The sequence below is a fragment of the Piliocolobus tephrosceles genome, chromosome 18, assembly GCF_002776525.5.
Source record: "Piliocolobus tephrosceles isolate RC106 chromosome 18, ASM277652v3, whole genome shotgun sequence".
Classification (NCBI taxonomy): Eukaryota; Metazoa; Chordata; class Mammalia; order Primates; family Cercopithecidae; genus Piliocolobus; species Piliocolobus tephrosceles.
Genome location: NC_045451.1, coordinates 72,250,260 through 72,268,646, shown reverse-complemented (window position 1 = coordinate 72,268,646; position 18,387 = coordinate 72,250,260). Strand labels below are relative to the sequence as shown.

The 18,387-nt window shown below is 43.5% G+C and overlaps 1 protein-coding gene across 2 annotated transcripts in view; it reads right to left on the bottom strand.

The window, feature by feature from the left end:
* The window catches only part of PIEZO2 (piezo type mechanosensitive ion channel component 2), a 460,236-nt gene that overhangs the window by 65,665 nt on the left and 376,184 nt on the right, over window positions 1-18,387 (bottom strand). For both annotated transcript variants that reach the window (XM_023228479.2, XM_026456028.1), the window contains 6 exons: window positions 13,609-13,852; window positions 11,129-11,225; window positions 9,516-9,675; window positions 5,230-5,319; window positions 3,572-3,693; window positions 2,109-2,180 (listed from right to left, as the gene is read on the bottom strand). In XM_023228479.2, coding sequence (XP_023084247.1) covers window positions 2,109-2,180; window positions 3,572-3,693; window positions 5,230-5,319; window positions 9,516-9,675; window positions 11,129-11,225; window positions 13,609-13,852 — 785 coding nt within the window. The remainder of the gene's footprint in view (window positions 1-2,108; window positions 2,181-3,571; window positions 3,694-5,229; window positions 5,320-9,515; window positions 9,676-11,128; window positions 11,226-13,608; window positions 13,853-18,387) is intronic.

The window sequence follows — 18,387 nt, the reverse complement described above, 5'->3', positions numbered from 1 at the left end:
CTAAGATCTTCACTGCTTACCAATAACATCAAGAACATAGCAACATTTTTGTATTGTCAATAGATTTACACCTGTGTATCCAACTACACTAATTCTTGCGCTTGGCTTCTCTAAGAAACAGTTGTTTGAAAACCCAGTAACTCAAAAGATCAAATTAAGGGCTTCAAACAAAGTACTTCCAGATCTAAAGATAAATTCTGGAACTCAACATAGACACAACAATAAAGCACACATTCTTTCCCTTTCATTCTTCATTTGCTTGTAAAAAAGAAATACATTTTGCAGCAAAAAATTTAACACCACAGTCTGAATGATTCCAAACTATGAATTACACACATTTCTGCATTATTGCATCATAAGGTTTTGTAACAAGGCACATTTAGTTTAACATCAGTCTTTAAGAACTTGATATAATGAGGGTGAAATAACCAGAAAATCTAAAATCAACAACCTTCATAGGAAGTTCTTTAAATTATTACAACTTGTAAGAGAGCTATCAAAGACCATATCCAATTCCTTTGCAAATGCAATTTTTAGATGAGGAAAGGAAAGGCAACCACAATGACTGCAGTGGGAATTTACCCCAGGTGAAGTGAAAAAACATTCAATATGACACAATTTTGAAATGGATAGGTCTCTCTAAACTAGCAGAGGCCCTTTAAAAACATAAAGACAAGCACAGTTTACTTGTGACTTGATAGAAACAGGCATCTTGTGAACTGCATTACCAGATTGTTAGCGTGACCGTCATGCCCTGAACAGTAAATAAGAGTCACATTGAACTCCGAATGGAATCTTTTGTCTTTGGACTTGGGGAGAAAATTAAATAAAACTCTTTATAATCCTGTGTTTTTCTTTTTTTTTGTCATAAGGTTGAAATTCAATATTTAGGATTAAATTTGATTACATCCAGATATGCCAAGCAAATTTCAAATATTGCTTCATTAAACCAGCTTTCTGATTTAGAAAATTATGTCTTGGGAGAGACAGCCAATGTCACATCTATGTGAAACCAATAATTAGGTATGGGAAGGAGTTCTAATTTATTTGATTTCCTAGTGATTCTAAATATCCTCCTAGTAGATTCACTCCTACAACTGTGTGATGTTATTTGTCTCAGTGATATTCCTTGTCCGATTAGATTAGCTACAAGTATGGAGACATCGTATAAGATATAAAAGACTGAAGAAGACATTATATGTAACTTGCAAAATAATAATTATTCAATATTCTAAGAAATGTAAAGAGGACTGGATTGGAATCGGTCATTCCACTATAATGCCATTGACCTATAGTGATATTTCCTTTGCTAAGCAGAGCAAATATAGCCACCAAGCTCCAGAATTCCTCATTCATCTTTATGATCAGGAGGGAAACACACTGCATTCTATGTGGCTATCAGGATCTGCTTTTAAAAATCGTTTTCTGGGTTTTGCTGTTCACTGGTCATCTCTGAGCTTCAGGAGTCTTGAAGGTTGTGCCGCATTTGGGCTTTGGAGTTTGGAGTGCCTTTTTGAAACTGGGGAGGAGGCGAAGTAAGAAACTGAGTGCATTTTAAGTTATCCCTCATCTTTCTATTTAACAAATTGCCAAAAATCCTCAAATGCAAATAAAATCAAAGCTGTGGGAACGATGGGAGGGGAGGCTCACGGGCATCCATGCCTAGTGCCTTACGGAGAGGGTCACTGACACTTTGAATAGAATGATCATCCTTACATCGGAGTCCAAGGTGGAGCTCAAGCTCATTTGTAGTAAAGGTATTTAGCCATAAATATGCACGTGAATAGGGCTCTAGACCTCAGAATTGGACAATATAATATTCAATTCTTCTTCCCTTGCTGAGCCCAGAAATTGTGCTCTAGAGTCTATAAGCCACATGTTTGGCTTTCTTCAGCCAGCACAGGAATGTTTGTGCTGACGTCCCTGGAAGAATTGGACCTCGGGCTCAAAGACCCACTGACATTGAAATTTTCCTACACTCCGACCCCCTATCAAGTCACAAGGATCAAACCATGCATGGAACACATGGGTCATGGGAACGCCTGAATTCTGGTCAAGGATATAAGGGTTAGAGTTGATGAGGTTGTAAGAGGATCGAGAAAACCTACTGGAAGCATGATCAACCCAAGGCCGCCACCACTGCTTTTTTTTGCCCTTGGCTTTCTGTTTGTCTGCTTCTCCTAAAATAAAATATGTCCAAATATTAATTCGTATAAAGTGAGAAAACAAATTTTGAAAACCACGCTTTAACAACTCAATTGTCAAATCTAGATAAATTGCAAAAGTATATCAGAGGTCAGGTAAGGAACTATATTGAATCTGAAAAATATACATGTATTAACAGTCAATTTCACAAGATGAATACTCATTGTTCTTTTAACAGTATGCTACATTTTCACTTTCTTCTTAGTGACTGAGGGCATATAAAGACATTAAAAAAGAAAGGATTATCTGTCAAAAATACATCCCACATTGAATATTCCATTGAATTAACAGAAAGGAAGCATCCCCCAAATTTTATAGAATCATTTACTGGCAAATAATTTGTTAAAGTACATAAACTACAATAAGTAGAATTTTTTCTTGTGATTATTTTAATGCATGACTGGAAAATATAAATTTCCTGGTCACGAATAGATACTATGCACTGGGAAAATATCATGCATTATTTCTCCATTCCATTCACATAGAGAAGCATGCAAGCCTCTATAAAAGATCCTTTAAACTTTAATTTGATATAATAAATCTATAATTAGATATAATCAATATATATTTCATGGTAAGTTTCATTTGAGCAGGCAATAATTGAATGATATTTTAGGTACCAATATTCAGGTGCCACATAAAATACACATACATATTTCATTTCCATATAAAATTTATAGAAAAAAAAGATAACAGTAGACTGTATATCAGAAATATATCCCTTAAAGAAACAAATTAAGCAGGCTGGGCGTGGTGGCTCATGCCTGTAATCCCAGCACTTTGGGAGGCCGAGGCGGGCAGATCATGAGGTCAGGAGATTGAGACCATCTGGGCGAACCCAGTGAAACCCCGTCTCTGCTAAAATACAAAAAAATAAGCTGGGCGTGGTGGCGGATGCCTGTAGTCCCAGCTATTTGGGAGGCTGAGGCAGGAGAATGGTGTGAACCTGGGAGGCGGAGCTTGCAGTGAGCCAAGATCGCGCCACTGCACTCCAGCCTGGGTGACAGAGTGAGACTCCATCTCAAAACAAATAAACAAAACAAAACAAAAAAAGAAACAAATTAAGCAAAATCCTGCCAATCTACTGCAGAAACAGATGTCTGTGGAACAAAAGCTAGGTTATGTGTTTGTTAAAGCTATCTTGCTGAAGAGTAGATACTTGTAAAGTAATTGATTTATCAAATATATACTTTATGAAACTAATCAATGTATCCATTCACAATGGGAAAATAAAGCTTGCGGAATCAAAAAAGTGTATTGATAATCTTGGCAGAATAAAAAGTAATGTTATTTTACAGTCCTGCTCAATATCAAGTTACTATTCAATGTTAAGGTACTTGAATAAGAGGAAAATGTCTTGACGTACTTTCATCATCCTCTTCAGAGAGTTTTTGCATGTCCTGGCCTTCCGCTGGCTCCTGGGTCAAGCTCAGCATCCTCTCCTTACCCTTTTTATATTTCTGTTGCCTGGCCTTGATGCGATCCATCCTATAAAGTAAAATAACATTAGTAATGCCAAGAACACGTTCATTGTTCTCATGTGGTCAGTACTTTGGACTTACACTGGTATGTATGTAGCTAAATTCATGGACAAATCACTTTGGAATATTTGGGAACTGTACAATGGTTGCTCATTAGCAACAAGTATCCCTTTCTTTTATATACATATTTGTGTGTGTGTGTGTGTGTGTGTGTGTGTGTGTGTTTGGGTCTGTATTCCCATGTTATTTGACACTGCATAGATGCTAGTCTTAATAATATGATCTGTAATGATTATGCTAAAGTTAGGTAAGCTATACTTGATGTCCACTCACATCTGGTATCATAGTCAGCTTGAACACTGCATATTATGAAATACAAGTCCTTTATTCTCCCAAGTTTTGCATTCTTAAACAAATGGAAAGATTTAGCAAAGAGAATTACAGTAATAGACCTCACTTATGGGAAATTAGGAACATATTCTAAACGTGAGTCCAAATTTGTTATTCTTCTAGGCCTGATTTGGATAACTAGAAACACCAGTAAAAACAGTTGTACCATATTGCATTTACATTATAATTTTTTATATGTAATTTATATATAATTTATGTCTTTATGAAAATCATCATGCTGTGGAATAATCTAATTTATACTAAGAAATATTTCTGCTTGGGAAAAAGCGCTGGGAAATAAGGTCAGAATGAGATAAAACTGCCTTAGCAAACTTAGGGAACTTTCCCAGTGGGCAAGTAGTGTCTCCATTTTCTTGGTAAAAGTGTCTAGGCTTATAATTCCGTGGCCATCGCCTTTTAAACCTGGTTCCCAAACAGTCCTCAGAGGTTCCATCATTGCTGGAAAATTCACTCTAAGAAGATTCTTTTCCATGGAATTCCCAAGTCTCCGGAGTGGAGTCAGTCTACCCTTTGGCTCATCCAGAATGGGATAGTGGGAAAAACCTTAGATGGGATATAAAGAACTCTGGCTTATATTTCTAGTGTTGCCTCTAGTTAATGTTGACTCTAAGTCATCTAATACCAGAGTCATCAGTTTCTTTCCAAAGAGACTGGATGATATTATCTAAAAGTATGCTTCCAAAGCTGACTCCACATTTACCCCCTTAGATGGAATGGATGCTTATATCAAGTACTTGGCACTGAGCAAGACCCTGTCTCATTTATTAGCTAGTTTAATCTTTACAAAAACCCAGGAAGGCAGAATTGTGAGTCCAGAAAACTCAAATTTAGAGAACTTAAATGACCTGTTCAAGGTTCTAAAGTCACTGAGCTAGCAACTGATCCCTGGTCCTCTGCAAGAGAGCACCCATCTCCACCATCCTGGAGCGATCTTTCTGTTAAATGCTTTCACTTTCAGTCTAGTGGCGTGAGCAGTTGCCCCCGCACAAGAATAAATAAATAGGAAGTTGTGAAAGTCCATACATATATATTTTTCAGGGGTTTGAGGCTCCCCAAGAGTGGAGCGCCAGCTGAATGTGGTCACACAATCAGGAGACGGAAGGAGGATGAGCATCAGTAGTAGCATCCTTACTGTCGCTTCAGCTGGTCCATGGACTTCTTCTCTTCCTCAATTCTTGCCTTCACAGCTTTTACAATTGTGGCCTGGAAAAGTTCAGCTCCTCTAAAGGGGAAGTGGAAACATGAACAAGTCAGTATTCTTGCCACTGTTGTTCATCTCTTCCTGAAAATTATTACTAAGGGTTAGAAAACATAACATCTCTTTATGGCAGCTGCTTGTAGTTTCCTGGCTGGGAGTGGGAGTCAACAAGGCCCCTTCTAGGAGCCTTTTCCCACTAGGCTAACAGGGCACAGCCCTCCCCCTGGGAGTGAAGAGGCTGCTCACAAGCCTGGTACTGAAGATCGGTGAAGAGAAAGTGTTTTGTATTCTCCAAGACACTGAAGCCCACGAGCCTCTTCAAACCTGTCCCACTAAACGTTAGACTTCAGTAAAGCATTCTCACCTGACCTTATTGCAGTTATACCAAGGGGAGAAATTTGCAAAAAGGGTACATTCAGATTCGTTTTCTACTCAGCAGAAACTGGGGATTCCTTCAGGGACTATGTGAAGGCCAAGTTCCTGCTCCATCTGCGGGACTTTCAGTCTCTTGTCCCTGATTCTCTTCTTCCTGTCATTCCACTCCCTTCTGTTCTTTCTCACTTTTCAGGTCAACTTCAGTGTCTCCATAAATCTCCTCAACCTTCTTCATATTCTCAGCTCTGTCACACTATTACGTGCTTCATAAATCCCAGATCTGCAGGAACCTGACGGCGTGCCTGCCCTGTCCTGACAGGGGCTGTTGGCAGCTGCTGGAAGAAACGCCCGCCTGGGCAGACGGTTCTCTGCAGAGCCCCCGACTCCTTGGAGTCTTCTGCTTCTCCACAGTGGCTGCTTCAAACTCTGCTACGCTTTTCTCAAGTCTTGAAGTCTGTGGAGTGGTTTCTCACTCCTAGTAAATGACCTAGCTTCCTGCTTCCCAGAGGGCACACAAATCTTAAGGCAGTAAGTTGCTCAGTGTCCTGCACCATCCCTCCCACAGGAGTCCTGCAGGGACGGTGGAAGAGGTAACCGTCCACCTGCCTAGGCCTGCCTTGGGCTCCCGGTCCCTTCCCCACCCCTAGCCTGGGGGACACAGAATTCCTGCTTCTCTCTCTCTCGTTGCTTTTCCAACCTTTCCATCAGTACTGAATTCTGGCCATAAACATGCAAATGTGCTCAAGTCTTGCTAACCTTAAAAAAAAGAAAAAGAAAACTCATACATCCCCACATCCCACATTTTCCTATGCAGGGACTTACATCACTCCCCCTTCACAGTCAGATGTCTTGAGGTCTTGTCTCTAAGCCTTTACAACTCCCACCTCTGCTTGTTGCTGTCTGACTTTGACCCCACTGTCAAGGTCACCAGTTTCAATGTTCAGTTGTTATTTGTGTCCTTATATCACCTATCTGATGGACTTCCACTTGGAAAGGATCTTCCTCAGGCTCCTAAGGCATCGTGCTCTCCTAGTTTTCCTTTTTCCTTTGTGGCTTAGGCTGCTTGGTCTTCTTTACAACCCCTTTCTTTGCCCATCTCTGAAACATGAATGTTCCCCAGGGTTCTCTTCTCATTTTTCACACCACCTCAGTAGCTGCGACTCACCTCCTTCAATTCTATCTGCGCGACGATGGCACTCCATCTACTCTCTTCTCCAAGCCTGTCCATGCGTCTGCCCACTGGACTTCCCAACTGGTTGAGTTTCATGTGCCCATGAGACCTACAACTCCACAGCTGCGGTCAGTCTTCTCTCCCTGTTTGAGTTCCTATATTTGGGACTGGCACCACCGTTTGGCTGAGCCAGAATCCCGGGCACATCACCCTCTATGCTTCCCTTCCTGTCGCCGCCTCCCTTCCTTCCAAGCAGTTTTCCAGCTGTGCCTATTTTGCCTCTGGAATACCTTTCTCAGTGATCCTATCCTGGTCTAGCTGCTACCTCGACCCTGGATTATCACTGCAGCTGCTTAGCTGTCTTTCTGCTTACAGTGCTGCCTATACCCGCCTATTCTCCATACCTGCTTCCTGAAATGCAAATAGTCATACCACTTGCTTGTTTAAACACTGCAAGGCCTTCCTAAGACTGTAGGAGTATTTCTAAAGACATATGCCTGGCCGATAGCCCCCCAGGGACCTGGTCTCTCCTGACCTGGAGCTTATCGCTCAACCACTCAGTGTTCTCATCTTCCAGTCTCAGTGCTGCAGTCACTGTGAGCTTCTGATGGCTGCTTCCCCTGCCTTCTCCTCTGACTAACTCCTCTTCATCCTTCAGCCTGCACTGGGAATGGAAGGCCACCTGGTTCACACCCCTGCGGCTGGTTATATTCCCTTGATATGACCTCATGGCTCCCAGAGTGTCTCCTACCATCACACCTGCTGTCGTCCGAATGTCTGCATCCCCTACAATTCACATGGGGAAATCCTGACTCCCGAGGTGACGGACAGGAGGTGAGGCCTTTTGGAGTTTACTGAGCGGAAAAGCAGAGCCCTCCTGAATGGGATTCCTGTCTTTATAAAAGAAGCGCAAGGGAGGTCTCTTGCCCCTTCCACCAAAATAGGATGCAGTGGGAAGATGGCCATCTATGAGGAAGTGGGCCCTAGACTGACACTCAATCTGCCCGAACCTTGACGTTGGACTTTCCAGCCTCTGGAACTGTAAGAAATAAGTGTCTACTGTTTATAGACCACCTACTTTATGGTATTTTTGTTATGTCTGCCCAAATGGACTGAGACGATACCAGGTGTACTGTAGTAGAACTGCTTGCTCACATGCCACTTGCCTGCAGGTCTGTGAGCTCTGTGAGGGCAGAGGTGAGCATCACCTCTTTGTAACAGAGTAGGCAGTGGAAAAATGAATGCATGAATGAATGTGAATGCTTTGGACACACTATTATGAGTTCAATGCTTATTTATCAACCCATGGCTTTTCTTTAATAGGCATGAACTGTACTGTGAAGCACAGTTATCGCTCTTACTATAACATGAAGGGCATGATTTCTAAATCACTGTGACAACTTCGGGAAAAAGACACTGGGGAATGTTCACATTTCACAGATGGGCAAAGAAAGAGGTTGCAAAAAAGACCTAGAAGCCTGAACCACAAGGGAAAAGGGGAAATTAGGAGAGCACATTGCCTTAGGAGCCTGATGAAGATTGTTTTTAAGTGGAAGTTCATCAGATAGGTTATATAAGGACCTCTACAGACCAAATGTTTTGGGAAGGGCAAACAAGAGGCATTTACCTGCAAAAATACCAGCTGTTTATGTACGAGTAAATAAGCTTACTATTGGGATGAAACATTGTATTCTGCTCTGAAAAGAATGTCCTGGGTATTAGAAAATGATTATAACAATGAATTCCAGGGCAATGCGGTACACAAAGTCATTGTCATCCACGGAATGAGGGCTGGGTGTGCCACGAGGCTCCTCTGACTAACTGCAGGTCCCCAACTAGGGCCTCTTTCTATTTGACTCCAAGTTAGGTAACAGAGGCTGACAACTGCCATCATATAAATGGACCTTGGAAATAAACATTGTGTGTATCATGGCAGGGAAAGAGAACAGACTCTAGAAAAACTGTAGGTAAACACAGATATGTTCATCTAAACCTCAAGTCAAATTATAGATATTGGTAATTTCATATAATAGAACCCAGTATCCATCAGCTTATTCACACCAAGAATCTGATGTGACCTAGGCAAGGTCTGAGTTTCTGAGAGGAACAGACACAGCAGCTGGGGGCCACAGAGCTAGTCTAACACCTAGCCCCCGCCTCAGGGCACTTCGCTTTATTACCTCTCCCCAATCTTTTTTCCTAAACTTACAAGAGCAGGGGCAAAAACTGGAAGAAGAATAGAGCCTAGGAGGAAAAACAGGTAGTAATGCAAATTGTGTCAGTGGCTCAGAGAAGAAAAGCAGGCTAGTAGGGGGAGGTAGGTGTAAGATGGACTAAACTCTAGACCAGTGTGGTATATGTTACTGTTTTGTCTGAGACCAGACTGAGCCACTTTTAGAGAAGTGGTGGATTCTGAAAGGGCTTCAATTGACCAGTGAACCTCTGGCCTTCCACGGCATCCTCATTCCTTGTGAAGCCTGATGATTACACAGGCTTTCCTGTTACTCTTCTATTTTAAAGGCCTTGTGTTAAATTCTTCTTGGATTGGTTTTGCTGGAAGGGATTTCTTAACTTCTTGTGGGTTCTTGAAGCAAGCTCAGACAGAAATTACAGTGCAATATTATTTCAGGCACGTTTCTTGGGAAAAACTACCTGATTTCATGGCCCGACCCACCTTGACGCCAGAATCTGGGAAGCTTTTATATCAGCCACAACATGTAGGAAATAATAACTCATGAAAACTCTTCTTTGCAGCAGAAGGAAGGCAAAACATATGCTGTCCCAAATGATTCCTGCTTCCCCACTGGGTAGTGTACAGGGTGAATTAGCAGCAGCTGTGGTAACAGTAGAAAAACACAGAATAAAATTAACATCCATTTCCATTGCTATTTCATACAATCTGGAGTATGGTCAGGCTTGGAAATACAGGCATAAAGCAGCAGTCTGAGGCTCTGACTTATGAGTTGATTTATCTACAAGGAGGTCACACACTTCCAATCCAATATCAACAACTGATTCATAAGGCTGACCATGCCGTGAACTCTTCACACTACACGGCTCAGGAGGGTCCCTTTAACATGGGAGGCCTCCTGAGTATTTCTCTCTCTCAGGAAGAAAGGCACCTCCAACAAGGGCCACAGAGAAGTAACGTCCCAGTGCCAGAGGAAATGCTCTTATACAAAAGAAAACACCCGTTCAGGGAATGGGCTATACCCGGGGTAACCAGCAGAGTCATGAACACAGCATGGCTTATCAGAAGGACTATCAATAGTACGCCTTATCTTAGGTGAAAAACAAAGTCCCAGTGAGGCTCTGGCAAGGGATTGTCTGAAACAGAAACCACATATTAAAAAAAAATGAATCTTTTTAAAAAAGACTGGGTGTGGTGGCTCATGCGTGTAATCCCAGCACTTTGAGAGACTGAGGCAGGAGGACTGCTTGAGGCCGGGAGTTCAAGACCAACCTGGGCAATATTTCTACAAAAAATTAAAAAATTAGCCAGGCATGGTGGTGCAGCTACTCAGGAGGCAGCTACTGTGGTCCCAGCTGCTCAGGAGGCAGAGGTGGGAGGATCGCTGGAGCCCAGGAGCTCAAGGTTACGGTGAGCTATGATTGTGCCACTGTAGTCCAGCCTGGGTAACAGAGACCCTGTCTGGAACTGTTTTTACAAAAATAGATAAATAGATGAATAATAATAAATAAACAGAGAGAGCACTGTGTCCAAGTAGCACCCATTCTGGTGCCATGGTAGACCACCGTGATGTAGTCCTCGGTTCTGGGGTAAGAGGCAGGGTGGTGGCAATGACACTTCTGCCTTTGTCTTGGCTGGAGTCTAACTCTAGAAATCCTCATGCTCCACCCAACTGTTGCCCTGAGTTTGAAGGCCTCTGAGTCTCCTGAGGACAAGAGGAGCCTGAAGTCAGGGTTACTTAATGACCCAAGACGTTAAATGGAACAACAGCAGGTTTGAGTGGGCTTCTGGAATCCTTCATAATCATGACTCAGAAACTCCGGGGAGTTACTACAGCACTACATCCAATCTCCAGACCTCAGACCAAGTCCTCAGCGTTTCAGAAGTTTCAAGAAGACAATCAAAGAGGCTTAGCATAAGGCATCTCATGTTATAGACAATAGATTCACAATGTACTACAGTTCTATAGCCTCCATCTGGAGATAACTGACCCCACTTTCATATCTTCATGTGCTTTGGCCCACTTTTAAAATGAGAACAACACAACTATCCTCCCTCTTCTGCCTTTCTGCTCCACATTTGCTTTTCATACTTACGCATTTGATAGCCTTTGACGGTGCAGGCCAGGCTGAAAGCTTGGATCAACCAACAACTATTGTGCACCAGTGTTCCAATGTATCCACATGCTCCTATCTGAAAAACAAAAGAGAGGGATAATTCTGAAACTCTGCACCCAGAAAAAAATGTGGCGTTTTATGATCCCAACGTGTGCAAGAATCCACAAGGTCTCAGTGATAATGATTCCAGGAGATGCCAATTGTACCTAAAAATTCAGTCACCTTGTGATACTGCTTCAGGAGTAGTAAATTCCTGGGAAAAATTAAACCGAACGAGTAAAGGAAAGGTCTTTCATGTAATGTTTTCTGTACTTGGAAGCACCAGTTTATCGAGAGGAAGTCTTGGACGATCACAGAAATAAATCCCAACTCTGTGATAATGAATGGGTGTGCACTGAACCCTAGGACTTGGACTTTGGTACAGTTATTTTCTTACAAGCAAGACAAATATAACCTATGCTGTTCCCTGGAGGTCATCCCAGACCTCAGCTAAGGGTGTAGCTCTTAGAACAGAACAGAGTATGTGCTTTTAAGTCTTGTTTGACCAATTCTCTCAGTAAAGGAATATTTTTTTGTAAACTGGCAGGTGGTTATCTCATAACAGTGAATTTTTTGTTACAGTTAAGTTTAAAATCCTGAGCTGGAAAATGTTTAAACAAGTATGAATCATTGCAAGCCAATACATAAAGGTGACAGCTACATCGTGTGTGTTTCCTGGCAACATGTGAGGGAGGAGAATATCATTAGGATTTGCTCCCACAGTAGCGGTACTCAGTATGGATTCCCCAGCCCTGGGAATATTCCAGGCCTACACTGTCATGTCCTGCTTTTGTTCCTGTTTTCCAGGCTAAGAATGCCTCCCCGCTTTGTCTCCCTGCAGACCCTTCAATCTATTTATGAGGCTCTGATGAGTTCAAATGGCATCATCTCCAGGAAGCTCCTTCCCAGTTTATCTAAGCAAGATATTAGGCATCCTTTTTTCTCGCTTTGTTTCTCAAAAATGTTGTAATAATTATTTATAAGTAGGTCTACCTTCCTTTGTAGAATGTGAATTCTTTGAGGGCAAAACCTGCGAACTGTTTATCTCTATTTCTTCAATACATCAAATAGTGCTCAGCAAAAAACAGGTCTACAATACAGGTTTACAGAATGAATGAATGAACGAACTTTGAATCCACACATTTCCCAAGCATGGCTGTGAAATCAGCCTCTGGCAACAGATTCCTCACCATCAGACTGGCTTCAGAACGAACCAGCACTCTGTTGTCCTGTCTCACGCTCTCTTCAGCAACTCTCAATGCTACTCCAAATGTAAATTGATGTCAGAGGGGTAAAAGTGACCCATAAAAGTCACTTTCACCACCACCTAAAAGATTAACCTTTCAATGGACTTCAGACAAAATAAATTATCGAAACACCTATTCACGACTACATAAATGTGGCTTTCCAAGACTTCTAGACACAGTGATACACGTGCCCCCGCCAAAAATCAAGGCGATATCACAACTGAATTGCCTGGTGAGCTCATCCCTAAGCAGCTAGGAAGGAAGAAGCAGAAGATACTTCCTCACTGCTCTCTCAGTGCAACAGCAGTTACAGCCCGGGAGACACAGGCACAGGGATAAACTTTAAGTGAGCGCCAGTCAGAGAGCTATTAACTCCTTCAGCTCAGGAGAGGTTGCTGCTTAATTTCCTGCAGCACTAAATCCCCGAAATGGTGTCATTGTGTCCTGATAGGTTGAAGCGACTCTGGAATTACCAGTGGGCAGTGTGAGTTACATGTCATGATAGGGGAAGAGTTGTGTTCTGAAACATAGCTACTTCAGAGCAGAGCAGCCAAGCTTCGTCGGGGCCTGGTGTGTGGGGAGGGGGGTTCCCTCAACCTTACATGGCTCTAGCTGTGTCCTTATACTCAGAGACAGCCAGACAGAAAGCTGCATTTTCTCTTCTATCTACCCACATCTTACGAGTACATAAAACATTCCACCTCATTCCCTACCCCACCCAGTATCATAGAGAACCACGCCCATTTTATCTCACACTTCTACAGCTCTTTCTAGATAAGAGGGTTACTTTTTGCCAACATCATAAAGCTTTTGAAAAGATTCAATGGCTCCAATTCAGCTCTTAACAGGGCCACTTCATAACTCATACTGGGAGTGATGACAAATTGTTCCTCAGAAGAGACAGAATTTTAATTAGTAAAAGACATTTTAGAATTTATTCCTGTGAACACATATCCTTTAGCCATGTGACCTTGAAATGGTGAAAATGAGCCAAAAGGATTCTGTTTAATGTGGCAACACAGAGAGGAATAAATGGCTTTTGAATTCTGAATTTGCAGCATCTTAGTTGGGGCTTTTAAGAGAGCAACACGACAAGCACCGGGCTTTTAATAACCACTGAGTGGATTGTTTACTCTTACACGGAAGCTGTGTTATGCAGTGGGAACCACTTACTGACAGGATATTTTTCATCGTAATCACAAAAACGTTGTATGCAATCAGCCAGTCCCAGTAGCGCAGGATACTCTTGATGGGTTTCAACAGCAAATCGCCCCCAAAGAGCAGGAAGTAGAAACAGGCCACCAGGTACCCCATGCAAAAGATGCTGATCCTGGTGGTCCCGGTGATGAAGATGACGGTGAGCACGAACCAGAAGAGGTAGCTGAAGACGACCACTTTGGACATGTCTAAGTACGATCTGGAAAACAAAGCCCACGACAAAAGGACAACAACAACAAAACAAACAAAAGCAAAATCAGGAGAGTCTTTAACAAGGGAAGAAATTCATGCTCTCTACTGCACCCGGCAAATCAGACTGACTTTTCATTTCATCCTGCTATCTAGGAAACCCTCAAATAGTTAGTAATAGACCAATAGATGAGTTGTGGAAACCGTGTGTACGCTTCTCGTCACCTTATTCAGGCCAGATTTCTCACAAACAACAACATTTTCTGCCTACCACTTGAGTACTCAAAATTCTCCTTTCTGTTTCTGTGGGAGGCATGAATAATTGTATGGCAAAGGAAATTCTAAGATACAGATGCCTTCTGACTAGTGAAAGAAATGTTAAGAATGGATGAACGAGAAGTTAAACAAATTTATGTTGAACACAAAGGTTTTCTTACAGGTGGAAATCTTTCCCTCCAGATGGGAGGAGGCGATTCTGAGCAACTGTCCGCAGCCATGCTGAGGCTTTTTTGTTCTTTCCAATACTCTGTTTTTGGAGGTCCTCGGGCTGGGTCAGGATTCCCTTTGCGGACCACCCATCCCTGCTGCTTTCCTCATGGAAGGTGAAGCCAGCGTTCAGGTGTCAGTCTTGCAACAAGCAGCAGCTCTAGCCTGCGGGTCAATGTCATCTGACAGGAGCCACACCTATAGGCCAAGCCCTAACTGCATTTCTTGATTAGAACTTTTTGGTTTTGGGGGTTTTGCCTTGGCAGTTTCTTTTGGCACATTTGGGAAGAAGCATAGGAGAACCAATTCTGGATTAATTCTTTGATTAATGGGTTCTTGTTTTGTAGGATGTTAGTAAGTAAACTGCTTGATAAAATATGCACCACACTCGAGCCATTCAGCATCATTAGGGGATGATTCTGAGTTGTGCCTTGGCACATTTTTCAGACAAGTAAACTTTTACCCTTTACCCTTTTTAAAGTAAAAGGCTTAAACATGTTTATAATTCTTTTTTCTAAAATATATAAACCCTTCCTTGACTTCATAATGGAGAGTGAATGCAATGTCAGTATCTTCCTGTATCCCTGGATCATCACAAATAAAGGTAGTGATTTGTATGAGCCTAGGGGCCTTCTGAAGTGTGTGTGGTTTGAATTCAGTGGAATTGGGCTGCTGCCATTTTGAGTGTGTGTGCAAGCCCGTGTGTGACTGTGAGTGCAGCTTATTCTTCCCATCACGTTCCTTCCTTGCCTGCAGCAGTCAATTCCTGCTTTACCAGCCCTGGCCTTCACATCTTGGTGCTGAACCCACTTTGGGTCCTGAATTCATAAAACTAAGCTTGTGAGAAGAACATGGAAAACATCACTCAACATGCTTCAAAGAAGAGCCTTCAGGATTTCTGAATAGGGAGACTGAGCCCTGGTGACAGGTACTGTGGCTAAGGGACCACCTAACTCTCAGGGCTCTGGCCGCTTTCCAGAGATCCCAGGGTGCTGTGGAGCTGACCCCTGTTGGAGAGGAAGAGGGGAGCACGGCTGTGCTTCTGACCAGCAAGCATGTGCGTTGGCTTCCTACTCACTGCTGTGGCATTTGACAGGTCACTTCCTGAGGGGGGTCACTCTGCTGGCAGTCCTCATTGAGAAACAGAACAACAATTTGAAATAACTAAAGCAAAAATCAGCTTTAAAAATCAATGGCACACAAAAGTTTTCCATTGGAGTTACGACTTAGGTTTTCCATGACTACATTGAAAATACTTATGTTCCCTTTGCAATAGTAAATATTGGGCTTGACTGATTGTTTTCTTAGCATCACAGAGAAGAGGTAAAAATGGAAGTCTTACCTTAGATCAGTGCCTAGTTTAGTACTTAATTCACAAATAGAATGGTCAAGTCTATATAGCATATTGTTTTAAAGCAAATTCACTTTCTCATTTACTCAGTTTATATCGAGCCTGTCGTGCTATCAAAAGGCACACAAGTGCTTAAACATTGATTTGGGAGCTGGATTGCTTGAGTTCCAATCCCAGTTCTGCTGTTGCCTACGTCTCATCTCGTCGCTGCAGTTTCCTCCTCTCCACAATGGGGATAACAGCATGACCTCCTTGGGCTGGGGTAAAATGGCTCCATGTGTGCAAAGCCTGGACCTGAGCCTGGCGCAAAGGCAGTAGCAGGTGACTGACAGTTATCTGTATTGGTATATGCATTATGGGCCGAGAACTGTAAGCAGGGGGATGGGGACAAATACAAAAGCAAGTTAGACGTGATCTTCACTCTAAAGCTACACCTTAGAAGTGGGGATAAGACGGGTTCTTCAGATACCAACACCAGTCAGAAGATGATCCACACCATGTAAACAGGAATCCCTGGAAGACTGGAAGCTGGAGAGTGACTCCATGTGTGGGGCCGGCCGGCGCGGGTACTATCAGTGACCCACCTCCACATGGATGGCACGTGTGCCGTGACTGCATGAGCCTCTCACTGCAACCTCGTGTGGCTCAATAGGGCAGACACTAATCAGTGAGGATCAGAGGTTAGGAAATTAGTCCCATGACATACAACTAATAAGGGGGTATCAAAAGTCACAGCAGCTTCCTCAGACAGCTGACTACAGGGGGCAGCTGAGTGGAGTCTTAGAGGCACTGAAAGACCGAAGATCTGACTGCACAGGCAGAGTGGGCCTGCCCTCCATGAAGTTGGCCTTGGGTGACAAAATCTCAACAAGGAAACCCAGGGAATGCAGAAAGGGTGAATGCATGGTGAGAGGTCAAGCATGGTTTAAACACAAATACTGTGAGGGAAACACGGCCCAGATGAGCTGTCATAAGCGGGGCAGAATGGTGGAGGACAGAAAAGCTGCTAGGGAGACCTTGCATGGCCACAGGGGAGACACTGCTCAAGAAGAGCACAGGCACGAGATGGAATCTAGGGAGCCATTCCTCCTTAGTGCCCAGTGAATACAGGAAGTGAGGACAAGGAGCAAGGGATGAGGAGGAGAGATGCAAGATGAGGAAGACGAATGGAGGATGAGGGATGGGGATGAGGAGGAGGGATGGGGGATAAGGATGAGGGATGGAGGATGAAGAGGAGAAATAGGGGATGAGGAGGAAAAATAGAGGATGAGGAGGAGGGATGGAAGATGAGAATGAGAAATGGAAGAGAAGGAGGGATGGGGATAAGGATAAGTGATGGGGATTGAGGATGAGCGATGGAGGATGAGGAGGGTAAATAGAGAATGAGGATGAGATATGGGGATGAGGATGAGGGATTAAGGATAAGTAGGAGGACTGGAAGATGAGAAGAAAAGATGGGGATAGGGAAAGGGGATGAGGATGAGCTATGAGGATGAGATTGAGGAATGAAGAATGAGGAGGATGAATGGAGGATGAGAATGAAGGATGAAGAAGGAGGAGGGACAGGGATAAGGATGAGGGATGGGGGACAAGAATGAGCTATGGAAATGAGGATGAGGGATGGAAGATGAGAAGGAGGGATGAGGATGAGGCAGAGGCAAGAGGGATGAAGAGGAGGGATGGGAGATAAGGATAAACTATGAGGATGAGCATGAGGGATAAAGGATGAGAATGAGGGGTGGAGATGAAGAGGAGGGATGCAGGATGAGAAGGAGAAATGGAGGATGAGGAGGAAGGATGGGGATGAGTAGGAGAAATGGGGATAAGAATGAGCTATGGGGATGTAGATAAAGGATGAAAGGTGAGGAGGGATGGAGGAGGAGAAAGATGGAGGGATGGAGGGTGAGGAGGGGGATGGCGGAGAAGGATGGATGGAGGAGGAGTGGGAGGAAGAGTGGGGATGAAGAGCTATGAGGATGAGAAGGAGGCATGCAGGATGAGAAGGAGAAATGGAGGATAAGGAGGAGGGATGGGGATAAAGATGAGCCATGGGGATGCGGATGAAGGATGAAAGATTGGGAGGAGGGATGGAGGATGAGGAGGAGGAATGGGGATAAGGATGAGGGATGAAGGATGAGAATGAGGGATGCAGGATAAAGAGGAGGAATGTGGATACAAATGAGGGAGGGAGGAGAAGAAGGAATGGAAGATGAGGAAGAGGAATGGGAATGAAGATGAGCTATAGGGATGGGAAGGAGGAATGCAGGATGAGAAGAAGAAATGGAGGTGAGGAGGAATGGGGATAAAATGAGCTATGGGGATGTGGTTGAAGGATGAAAGATGAGGAGGAGGAATGGAGGATGAGAAGGAGAAATGGGGAAAAGGACGAGGGTTGGGGATACAGTTGAGGGATGGAGAACATGGATGAGCTATGTGGATAAGAATGAGGGACAGAGGATGAGGAGGAAGGATGGAGACGAGAGGGAGGAAAGGGGGATGAGGATGTCCCATGGGGATGAGTATGAGGCATGGAGGATGAAGGGCAGCAGGATTAGGAGTAAGAATGGGGATGAGGGATTAAGGATGAGTGGCAGGGATGGAGGATGAGAAGGAGGAATGGAGGGTGAGGAGGAGGGGTGGGGATAAGAACGAGAGATGGAGGGATGAGAATACGTGATGAAGATGAGGAAGAAGGCTGGAGGGTGAGG